The sequence below is a fragment of the Acinonyx jubatus genome, chromosome E2 (assembly GCF_027475565.1).
Source record: "Acinonyx jubatus isolate Ajub_Pintada_27869175 chromosome E2, VMU_Ajub_asm_v1.0, whole genome shotgun sequence".
In the NCBI taxonomy this organism is placed as follows: domain Eukaryota; kingdom Metazoa; phylum Chordata; class Mammalia; order Carnivora; family Felidae; genus Acinonyx; species Acinonyx jubatus.
In genome coordinates, this window is record NC_069396.1 from 30,286,691 (window position 1) to 30,299,212 (window position 12,522).

Consider the following 12,522-nt stretch of genomic DNA (forward strand, 5'->3'; position numbering starts at 1 on the left):
AGAAGGCTGTTTATAAAATTTGCAGGATTGTTTAAATCCTTCATCGTATGGCAACAGCATGACAGTGCAATATGGGTATAACTAAGGGTTTCAAAAACTGGGTTCCTGCTCCTCTACTTACTGTCTGGTGACCTTGGACAAGTCATCTGATCATTCTGACCTTGATCTTTACATGTAGGATAAAAGGATTTAAGCAAGTGACCATAAAGGCCTCCTCTGTCTCCAAAAATGATCATAGGTCAATCACTTTCCTCATTTTGAAAATGAGTCCCGTAAAACATACCCAGGTTACAAAGCAATTCAATTGCATAGATGAAACTTAATATGAAAAGAACCTAAATACTTCTAATAAAAATCCCCAATTCTCTCCACCCATGATGAACTTACTTATTTATGATGAAGCGAAAAATCAGTATGTATTTTAAGTAACATTTTTAAAATTTCATCAACTAGGGAAGGAAATAACATGATAGCCGTAATTGATCTTTGTTTGGAACATGCTTCACATCAAGACCAAACATTTTGAGGGACACAAAAAAATCATGTAAAACTTTCATTTCAATTCATTGAGGAGAGGAAAAAAATGCCATATAAACAGAAAAGGAGAAAATTTTGTTCTATTTTTTTTCTCCAGACTGATTATTGACACTATCTCTTCCCCAGGCAGAGTTCCCTGGAAGTCACCAAGGCCTCCACCTAGGAGACAGCTGCAGGATGGCAGGGCTTAGCTACTCTAGCTTGTGAGGTTGGCAACAGACTGAAAATAACCAAAGCAATCATAATGAATTATAAATTAGAAAATTATTCTGCTGCTAATTAACATGGAAGAGAGCACTTGACCTCTCAGAGCCTCATTCTTCCTATCTGTAGAATGGAGTGATAACAGCAGATTAGCCAAAGAGTCGAGAGATGGTAACGCCATGGTAAAATATGTTACCTTTCAAAAGTCACCTATCCACTCCAAAACGTAGTTTTGGCATCTGTGACTATAGCTGGGCAAGATGATCTCTAAGGTCTGTAAGGTCTTTTATACTAAATAAAAAAGCAACACCCAGATTTTAGATGAATATGGCAAACTAATCTAGTACTATGAATTGCTGTTTAAAAAGAGAGTCTGATGGAAGTTTTCTCTTATGGAGGCAAAAAAAAAGAGCTGCACAGTCTTTACAGTGTGACTACATAGCTTGAATTTCTCCTTGTGTTTATACAATCTTAGTAATTCAGGGGCACCTGGGTGGCTCAGTCGATTAAGCATCCGACTTTGGCTCAGGTCGTTTATCTCACGGTTCGTGGGTTCAAGCCCCACATCAGGCTGTGTGCTGACTGCTCAGAGCCTGAAGCCTGCATCAGATTCTGTGTCTCTCACTCTGCCCCTCCCTCACTTGCATTCTGTCCCTCTCTCTCTCTCAGAAAAATAAATAAACATTAAAAAAAAAAAATCATACTAATTCAAACTTTTTCACTGCTTGGTACAGAGTCCAAGAGGTAGAAGCTGCACAAAGTGCTAACTGGTGATGAATACGTTCTCTTTCTGAGTAAACTCCAGGCACCATTATCAAGGTTGATACCTTAGTAATCTGAATAGACTCTCGAAGACTGCCTTTGAGCTTGGGACTTAGGCCACACTTGTCAGAAATATCACAGCGTAGGGTGGCCAGGTGCAGACAGTAGACCCTCTCTGGCTATGAGCAGCCTTGCCCTCAAGCTGCTGTACAAATACTACCTTTTTCTATGCGTGCCTTGTCAGGATAAAGCATGGAAAGTACTGGTTTAACGTGTGATCATTGTAATGTAGAAAGAATCCTTACTGTGAAGAACCGGTAGAACAAAGATTTTTATCAAGTGTGCATGTTTTAGAATGTAACCATTGGCAAACCACTATTACACCATAAGTATTAAGATTATTTTAAGGATAGGGGCGCCTAAGTGGCTCAGTCAGTTAAGAGGCCGACTTCAGCTCAGGTCGAGATCTCACAGTCTGTGAGTTCAAGCCCCACATCAGGCTCTGTGCTTGCAGCTCAGAGCCCAGAGGCTGCTTCAGATTCTGCAGAGCCCAACGCGGGGCTCCATCGACCATGAGATCATGATCTGAGCCAAAATCAGGAGTCGCACACTTACCCGACTTAGCCACCCAGGCGCCCCAAGAAAGAATTTCTATCTATACCTCGTATCTGAGACTATGCTCCACTAAAAATCTAAATTATTTGTCATATTTAATCTACTTGAAACTCTAGTTACTTAATTATTTTTTAAGTGTAATCCAATCATGTAATTAAAATCATGTCTCACTTTTAACAACGGGACTAGACTTGTAAAGTTGCATGTAACGACTTTTACAAGAAAAACTATATTTTTAGGGCAGCAGCAAAATTTTTTATTTAAAGGAATCTCATTCATGATCACTTCTTGAATTACCTTTGTTTAAATGTGAATTTTCTTATTGAGATGGAATAAACCAAAGTGTAGAACATTTTGATTCACACTCACAGTATCTGTGAGTCTCACAAATGAAGATCAGGTTCAAAATGTAAGGGCAAGGAATGTGAATGGCTAATGGAAAAAAAATTTTTTAAATCTACATCCAGGGATGCCTGGATGGCTCAGTCAGTTAAGTGTCCGACTTTGGCTCAGGTCATGATCTTGCAGTCTGTGGGTTTGAGCCCCATGTTGGGCTCTGTGCTGACAGCTCAGAACCTGGCTGGAGCCTGCTTCAGATTCTGTGTCTCCCTCTCTCTCTGCCCCTCCTCCACCTGCATTCTGTCTTTCTCTCTCTCTCAAAAAAATAAAACATTAAAAAAATTTTTAATAAAAAAATAAAAATAAAAGTCTTTAGCCAAAATATAGGGGGCGGGGGGGAAGTTAAGTCATTGAAATCTCTTTCCTTCATACCTGAGTTTATATCGTAAAGCCCTGAATTGAAGACTTTGGTTCTTTCAGAATGACTTTAGGAGTTATAAATCTAAGTGGAGTCAAATTATTTCTAGGTCATTTGGTTTCCATAGCAGAATTTGTTTAATGGGCAATACTTACTGCTGTGTGCACTTGATGCCAATGATACTCCCTTGGGCAATGGATTTCTAAGTCTCTGCACTATAGAGCTCCTGTATCTCAGTACTTAGGAAATTTTCTTATATACATATTTCTTTATGATAGCAAATCAAGAGTCCTTCTTTATTAATTTCACTTTTATAATCTTGCTGATTGACTTTTAGGTATTCGCTTCCAAGATATTGACGTAGCAGAAACTCTACAACCCATGCTTACAAAACATGGCAACAGTTTACTTGAAGAAGCCAGAGGAGAAATAAGAAATTTGTATGTATTCTTTTTATGGTCATTTTAGAGCTTTATTTATTGATCATGTCTTTTTTGATCCCTCCCTTTCCTTTATTTTAAACACAATTGGCTTATGTACAAATAATTTGCTCCACTAAATACCTCTTGATCCGTGGGGTAAGAACAGATATTATAGAACATGTTTCCAATAAAATGAGGCAAATGAGCAACTTAACCGACTGCATCAATGGAGGGGTTTATAGAATAGTCTCTGTATTACAATTTTCTCCCCAAAGGAATGGCGTAAAGCCCAGTCATTTAGAATAGTATAAGCTTTAGAGGCAGCATTATCCATGCTCAGAAAATTACAGGTAATTTTTTTTTTTAATCCCGAATTAATTAGCCTTTTTGCAGTAAAAAAAAAAAAAAGAATTGGAGGGAGTGGCTTAAAAGTTTGGAGTTATCAAATACATATGGATTTCAGATTTTGTTTCACTGTGATTCTATAGCACTGCATTCTTCATCATACTCTGGTTTTGAAAAAGTTACTTCTGCCGCATTTAGCTTACCTCTCCAGTTAATGAAAGCCTCATGGCTTCAGTGTCTGTGAGTCACAGCAATGAAGATAAGGCTCCACCTTATCGACAGGCATTTACCTGGATCATCAAAAAGTAACCATTCTAAATGAGGAAAGAAAACATAAAACAAAGCATCACACTTTAGACCATTGCTTAAGAATGGTGTGGGCTTCAAACTAGTTCTTTTGAATATTTTATTTTATTTTATTTTATTTTGAATATTTTAAATACCAGTTACAGCCATGACTATCCTGTAAAGGAATAAAACCAAAAGATTATACCTAATCTTGTTACCTGCTAATAGTCTGAAAAACCAGGTTCATACCAGTTTCCTGAGGCTCAATACGCTGGGATACTGCCACCCATGGTAGAGATAAATAAATATATGCAAAAAACCTCTGTTCTGTTTTGCAAATTTCTTGCGCCCTCTCTCTCTCTCTCTCTCTCTCTCTCTCTCTCTCTCTCTCTCTCTGAAGTGTTAATTTGAGTGATCTATGCATATATACATAGGATAGAACAAAAGCATATAAATTATCTATGACCAGGTTGTGGAGGACAAAGTAGGTAACCCAATAACAATACTTACTGAATTGAAGTGAACCAAAGTTCAGGTTATTGCGTAGGATATTATTATATAAAAAGCAATATTTTGAATTGTTCCATATGCACTTCTAACTCGTCACATTTCATCTACTATTCACTATGTCCAGAGGCACCTAAGCTAAAATTTTTAACTCTTACTTGCTCTTTATTATGAAGGACTTTCTTTGTCCTGATCTTAAATACTGCAGATTTTTCCTCAAACTACAAATTCTTGTAAACGTTCTTTATTTCAGAGAAAATGTTATTCAGTCACAAAGAGGCCAGATAGAAGAGTTAGAGCACTTGGCTGAGATCCTGAAAACTCAGTTGAGGAGAAAAGAAAATGAAATTGAGTTATCTCTTCTTCAGCTTCGAGAACAGCAGGCTACAGATCAAAGGTATGTTAAAACAGAAATCTCACTTTGATAAGGTCAAAATTAGTTTAAAATACTTTATCATATGCCATGGAAGGATAAGTCTAGTCTATTTTAAAAATCATGTTTTCACTTAACATTCTTCATAGAAGCCGCTCTAGACCTACTAACTGCTATCAACAACTCTGTATAAGGATGTTTCTCCCTAACCTACTCTGGCTCACCTTGTTGCTCCACTCTTTGGCCCCTTTTGCTGCATTTACCATAGCTGTAGGAAGTTCTGATGCCATCCAGTTGCACCCACCGAGAGAAAGGTGTGTGACAAGGACCCAGCTGTTGGCATGTCTTATGAATAAGTCCAGCCTCATTTAACTTTTTTTTCAACACTAAAAGTGAGTTCCGTAATACGGTACCAAGTTGTTGGGGTTGTTTTACCCCAAAAAGATGCTTGTCACCTCTCCTAATATTCAAAATCTGCTTCAAATTCTGTTGATTGTCATGGATGACAGTGGAGCCCTTCAGTAGTCTATTTCCTGCCCCTTCAGTGTTGATGTTTTGTAATGTATACAATGTTCTTTTCCATCCTCCTTTGTCAGGTTTGGTTCTAATTCCTCTCTCTCATTTTGTATTTCCACACTGTGTTTCCATCAAGACTCTTCTTACCATGTTCTTTCTTGAATTATTTTCTCCCCTTTGTTCCTTTTTTTTTTTTCTTTTGTCTCCTTTTCTTTCCTTTCTGTTTCTTTTTGTGGACCAAGGAGACCTAGAAGTAGAGGGAGTGGTATTTTGAATTTCCAGGTACCCATCACTTAGCTTAAATGATCACTACCATGTTCCCGGTCTTGTTTAACCTATCCCTTCAACTTTGTTTTCTTGAATTAATCAGCCTCAGCCAGATGGGATGTCATCTCACGTAGGACTACTCTAATATAAATCTCTGGTAGGGAATTTGTTTAACATGGCACCATGCTGTTATCACATCTAACAAAATTAATTGTAATTCCTTAATATTCTCTAGTACCCAGTCCCTATTTAAACTTCCCTGAAGCTGTCTTGTCCTGTTTGTCTGAATTGGAATCCAAATGAGGTCTACACATTGCATTTGCTATCTCTTAGGTCTCTTCTTTCTCTCTTAGTGTCCTTCAAACCAGACCTCCAGCCTCTATTCGTTTTTCCCCTCTCCAGTGTATATGATGTCATGCTTATGTGGCTAAGTTCTCATTTAGAAACACCAGTATGATTTTCTAGTCTTTCATTTCAGATTCAGAGTTTAGTCCTCCTTTAACAAAGTAACTTGACACGGTAATATTTGAAAAAACTAGGAAAATATGCCTATGAGACTTGTTTTAAAAACAATAAAGTGGGCTGAAAATATACAAGAAGCTTTATATTTCAGAGACTCAAAAGATTAGTATTCTCTCTCTTAATTTCTGTTCCTAAAAAGTTATGTGTAAAATTTAATTAAATTATATAATGAAATTCTATATGTTTAGTGATGTTTATATACCCTTCTAAGGACAGGGCAAAAGAAACATGAGTCTTTTTGAGAATTATATTAGGGGATGTAATGTGAACCCTGATTCTGAACCAGCTTGAATACCTAGAAGTCGTCCATGTTCCCCCAGGAAGAAGTGGTTTAGACTTGGTCTGATTGGAAAACCAAGACATGATTCCTTGTGAGGAACAGTGCTAAAGGACCAGACCCCAACACTGAATATGATCTTAATAAATTGCCAACAACCATATTTAAGATATTAGCTAAATATGAAAATTCTATACTTAGACCAAGCCCAAGCTTAGAGCCCATCCTTACCACCTTTACTCGACAGCTGAGTAGCAAGGTTATCAGAGACCACTTTCTGTGTTATACTTCCTAAATTCCCAAAGAGTAGGATGGATACTGTGTTGGCCATTTCCCTCTTCCAAAGGGATATGATCACCTAGGAACTTGAGTGTTCAGTTCATTGAAATGGAAATCCAAAAGTCCATCAATCCTAGGACTAGAACAGCAGAAGAAATAGAGTGATAGACAGGTATGCATGTTTTCTCCTACGAATATTGTCAGCAAGAGACACCAACATATGCACCTAGACGAGTTTACCTTAACAACTCAACTATGGCCCTCCCTCAGTAGCAGTTTCTTTTGTCACATCAAGAAGTAGAAGTAGAAACAAAATGAGTATTACAGGTAAAGGAACTTTTGCTGCAGAGGCCAAAGAAATAAACTTTAGTAAATAGCGTATTGTTCCTTGAAATACAGTTGTTGAAAACTGAAGAAATGACTTCCAATAAAGGTCTTTAAGTCTTTTTTTCTTGTATGTTTACACATAGCTCAAAATTTTATGTGTCACAGCAATTTTTTGAGACTAATGGAAAACTGTTGAAAAAAATGTTGGGGAGAATATAAAACTTGGTATAATTTACTGTAAAGAAAAATCACAAAATGGAAAACATATTTAAACTTCTCTTTCACGGATACATTATTTCAAATTTGAAATTCTAGAAGTCTGATCAGGATGTTGGGCTCCTTGTTCTCAAACGTGAACCTAACGTAGTTGTAATCTTCAGAGTGCAGTGCTTGATATTTATGGCAAAGAGCCTTTTCATAGAATATTACAGAAACTCTTCGTAGTATGTGTTTAATAGACCAGTTTGGTTTGGCATCAACTTGACATAAACTGTTGGTTATCCAAAGCCCTTAATTGCTTTGAAGTAAAAGCCCAGTGCTGTTGTTTTTTATTAAAATCATGTTTTTTCCTGTGATTGTGGTCTATTTTGGAAGACTGAGTTGTGATTTTTGCATATGTTCTACATAATGCCTCATTAGCAAAAAATCTTGTATCATTTACAAGTAGCCTGAATGTCTGTGTTGTTTTGAACAAAAATCCATATTAAAATTTAAACAATATAAAAATGCACATTTTCTGCTTATTAAAAAGGCCGTCTTAAATTAAATGCAAAGCAGTAACCAGTGAACACATGTACGTGAACATTAAAATCAGAATGATTTTACCTTTTATTGGCTTTTTCAACTCCAAAAATATTTATACTCTTACCAAATGTGTAACTAGTTTGTACCAAGTAGTTTTTTTTAAGTAAATGTTACAGTGTTTACCTTCTTAATTAAAAATCATGTAAGTTCCCTAATATCCCAGTGGAGGAAATTTAACCTATAAATGTTCCAAACACTCTTGACTTGCCCTCTTCCCTTTGGTTGACAGCGGACTGTCAAATCTCAAAACAGAGAATCCTTTTGCAGCCATGCAGTGTCAGAAACAACTTGGCTTTAAGGGCCCCATCTCTCCCCTCTAGGCACACGCAGGATTACTTCCTAGCTCTCTTAAGTTCTTCCCCAGCCTTTTATTTTGAAAAATTACAAACCTACAGAAAAGTCTTAAGGATAGTCGTGTGAACACTCACACGTACCTTTCACCCCTTTGCATATTTGTGAATGACACAAGCCTCTTCTGCATCCTGCACGTGAGGCCTTTTCCCTTCTTCCTCCTCCTCTCTACTCTCTCTCCCTCCCTCCCACCCCCAATCTGAGTTAGACGCATGTATCATTTCACCCTGTGTACACTTCTAAGTATCCTCTAGGAACAAAGATATCCTCCTACGTAACTACAGTATGGCTATCACATTCAAGACATTCAACAATACAGTAGCATCACCTAATACACAGTCCACATTCAGATTTCCCAACTGTATCCCTTTATAACTCTTTTTTTTTTTTTTTTTTCCCCAATAGCTGGTTGTGGTTTGTTTTGCTTTGGTTTGATCTAGTATCCATTCAGGGATCATACATTGAATTTAATTGTCCTGTCTTTTAGCTTTCCATTATTCTGGAGTGGTTCCCCATTTTCAGCCCATTGATAGTTGTTTGCAGAACACCCCTCAATTTGTATTTGTCTGATTGCCCGGCCCCCTAATTTAGAGGGCACATCTGGTCCTTGGATGGAAGGGTAACTGGGGCCGGGGATAACCACGCACACATTATTATTACAGGCAGGTGATCTGTCATTTTTTCAAAATATATCCACCAAGCTTGGACTGTTGTTTGAATACCTTAGAATTTGCCCAATGAAAAGTATCACACTCAAATACCATTTCTTTCATCCCCATGTTTTTTATTATTAATATTATCTAAGATTGTCCTGTGATAGCAGCTTGACGTATTTTCTCAGCCCTTTATCTGAACCACAGAAATTGTCACAATTAATAGTAAAACTAGTGTGTTAGTGCACAGTTGAGAGTGGAGAGAACGCTAAAACTAGGAACATCTCAGAGGAAGGAGACCACTTAGAAGAGTGGGAAGAATTGATCTTTTAGAATTGGATTTGACTGTCGGCTCCCTCACATAAAGACTCTGGCCAAATTCCTTACTTCGCTAAGCCTCAGTTAGCTACCTCAACTGTGAAATGAAGCGATTGAAACGGGCAAGTGGTTCTTCCCTACCTTTTAAACGGCAGCTAATTTTATCCCTAGGGAACTCGTGTCTCTGAAAGATTTTGTCTGCCGAATAAGCAGCATTTATTAATTTAATCAATTCAGTTCAGTGTGCTTTTTTTTATTCATCAAAGACTTATATCATGCCAATCACTGCTTCTGATAATTATGAGATAACCTGTTTTATTGAACTGACTTGGTATAATTCTATCAAAAAATAAAAACGGGGGCGCCTGGGTGGCTTGGTCGGTTAAGCATCCGACTTCGGCTCAGGTCATGATCTCGTGGTCCATGAGTTCGAGCCCCGCATCGGGCTCTGTGCTGACATCTCAGAGCCTGGAGCCTGCTTCGGATTCTGTGTCTCCCTGTCTCTCTGCCCGCTCCCCGCTCATGCTCTGTCTCTCTCTGTCTCTCAAAAATAAATAAACGTTAAAAAAAAATTTTTTTTTAATAAAAAACAATACAAAACCTTCACTTTTGCAACTTAGTTGCTGGTGAATCTCTATTTCCCATTGGGCTTTTTGATATATTAAATATAATTCTCAGATTCCCATTACTAGCTGGAATCCATTAAACTTGATCTTCAAAATGATCCTTTTAAGAAAATCAGCCAGGATTTCAGGTCTTCCCGCCTCCAACCGGTCCTTCAGAGTCCTCCCTCCATTTTCATAAAAGAGTGGTTATATGCATGTGGAGCTTGACGTAATGTTTCTCTCCATTCCTTGTGGGTGTCAAGAGTGGGAAAACACTGAGCTCTGATTTATATTTTGACCCACCACCACGAGAAAGGTATGATCCAGAGGCAAATAGACAGACACAGATGAATTTTTTCCTTTATACAATCTTAAAACAGAGAGCATTATTTTCACCTATGAAGGCAGGTAGCAGTTTAGAGCAAAAACGGTTGCATTTCAAATAGACTTTCCTCAGCTGTTTTAGTAAAGCCATTCCATTTAGTTTACTAGCAACCTTCTGTAATCTTACTCAGTATTGTTACTTTGCTAGTGATGGTTGTCTGTGTATCCCTAGTAAAAGCTATAAATGACCTACATTTCTTGTAACAATAAACTTACATAATGTCTGCCACCGTTTAAAAAAAAAATGTACTGTAGAGGTGTTTTAATTTTAAGGTTGTTTTCAACCTTATCCCCCAAGTTCAGTCAGCCTAAAACTATTATTCAAAAAGAGCCTCTCCATTCTGTCATAAATATTTTACCCAACTACTGTCCCGAATCTCGTAGCCTAGCTTCTGTATTCTACAGCCCTCTCTTCTAAATGGTGTTAAATACTACATTATAACATTTTTGCCTCAAAAAAATCAAGAGGCTTTCTTGAGCATTCATAATCTTTACTGTAACAGAGTGAAATGGCAATGGAGGTTCGGGGGGTGAAGTGAGAGAATTATGTGCCTGGGGAATGAAGTATAAGAAACTTTCACTGGAGGAGATTTTTGCCTCTTAAGATTTCATATTAGACTATACATTACATAGCTCCACTGAAAGTTTTTCCTTCTCCAGTATATCTGAGGTTTTAAGTTTCTGGATTTATTATGGCACCCAGTAGCAAAGCCGGAGTCAAGTGTTTTCAAGGCTTCCATTAGAAATTCCTTTTTCAGAGTTTATTGCTTGACTGTTTCCAATTATATGAGGGAAACTTGGCACATAGGTTGTTGAACTGGATTACTTTTTTCAACATAAAATCTAATTTATTTCAGTTTGTTTTTAATCTAGAGATGGGCCAACATCTCTTCCAACCGTTGTAGAAGATTTGATCATAATTCTAAATAATATGTCTATAAAAAAAAAAACAAGAAAAAGAAAAGAAACCGCATTTTCCAACTTAATTGCCCACGGTTTTTTCAAAATCCTTGTTGAAAAATTTGAGAAATTTATTTTTACAAAGCACATAATTAGTCTGCTTGATATCTGTTTGCAGATCATTTCAGCATGTGTAATGCAGCATGTATGAATCGCTTCAGGACTGTCAAGAGTTCCTCTGAATATTTTTACCGTGGATTGTTCTTTCTGTTAGAACGTCATCCTCCTGAAGATGTGATGTTCCCATCACAGTGCGTGAAACAGAGCAAGAAAGTAGGATGTGGTGGCCACTCAAAACACCACTTATAAAATGAGCCCCATCTCTGTGCTTCAAAGGAAGCCAACCTGAGGCCCTCCTCCTAGTGCAAAGAGGTCTAGGACAAGCCTCTAAGCACCGACCCTGGCCCCCTCTTGCCTCTTATCATCCTCACATCCCTTGTCAGCTTTTTGTGACATTCCCTTCCCTCTTGTCCCTCTCATTTCCACCCTCATTCTTTTATCACATTTCATCTGTGTAAGGATGTTGAGTCAGTTGTCAGGTTGGAAACAATTTTTCATTGTATGCCTTCCTAGAGGCCAGACCACATTTATCACATTGTTGATTTTGATCTTTTATGTCTTAGCGCTTGCAGCTGAACAGCCAGTCGTCCTTTCCCTCTCCCTGTTAGCCTCAGAAATATCTAATCATAGTAATGACTCCTGGATAAAGCCCCCAAAACCGACACTTGAAAATAATTCTTAAAGACATCTGCAGGTGTTGCACGCAAACTGATTTCTGTGTAAAGCACCACATGATTATTGTTGTTTTCTAACTAGTTCGGTCATCCTTGTGCCCACCTGTTGGGCATTACTAGCATAAAGTACTAAGTCACTTTTCTTGGCAGTATTTTGAATGAAAAGTTTGATCTTCAAGGAGTTTAAGGAAAATATTCAAGGAAGCATCCACCAGTTAAACCACCCGGAGCGTTTTTGGAAGATGCTTAGCAGCCTTGGCCTTGCAAGGAAAATTCAAAATTAAAACCTGCTATTTTTCTGTGACCCTAGGTGGCTGAATGGGTTATTGGGACTTAATTCTTGCTAATATCATTAAGCAAGTATTATTACTCAAACATATATATGTATATTTTCTTGAAAATATTCACATTCTTAAAAACCGGAAGAATAAAATATCAGAGGCAACTGAAAATATAAGAAAAGATTTGAAATTATTTGAAAAAGATTCTGTCCTTGCATAGAATAACTGTCACTCGTTGTCGAGTGGTCAAACCAAGTAATTCTGAGGAAAACAGATTAAGCTATGTTTTGACTTCTAATTATAAAAAAAGGGGGGGATACTGTCTTTATTAGACTTGTTTAAAATATATTTTTCCTTCGTGTTCTGATGTTTTTGGCGAGTACAGATCACGTAGTTGGGAATCATAGTGGGGTACTGCTGAACGTGTGCTCAGA

At 37.5% G+C, this 12,522-nt stretch overlaps 1 protein-coding gene across 3 annotated transcripts in view; it reads left to right on the forward strand.

The window, feature by feature from the left end:
• The window catches only part of RPGRIP1L (RPGRIP1 like), a 92,645-nt gene that overhangs the window by 8,769 nt on the left and 71,354 nt on the right, over positions 1 to 12,522 (forward strand). For all 3 annotated transcript variants that reach the window (XR_008293905.1, XM_053211360.1, XM_053211361.1), the window contains exons 5-6: positions 3,213 to 3,315; positions 4,691 to 4,834. Coding sequence is in view for 2 of the 3 variants with exons in the window: in XM_053211360.1 (XP_053067335.1) it covers positions 3,213 to 3,315; positions 4,691 to 4,834 (247 nt within the window). In the remaining variant the exon portion in view is untranslated. The remainder of the gene's footprint in view (positions 1 to 3,212; positions 3,316 to 4,690; positions 4,835 to 12,522) is intronic.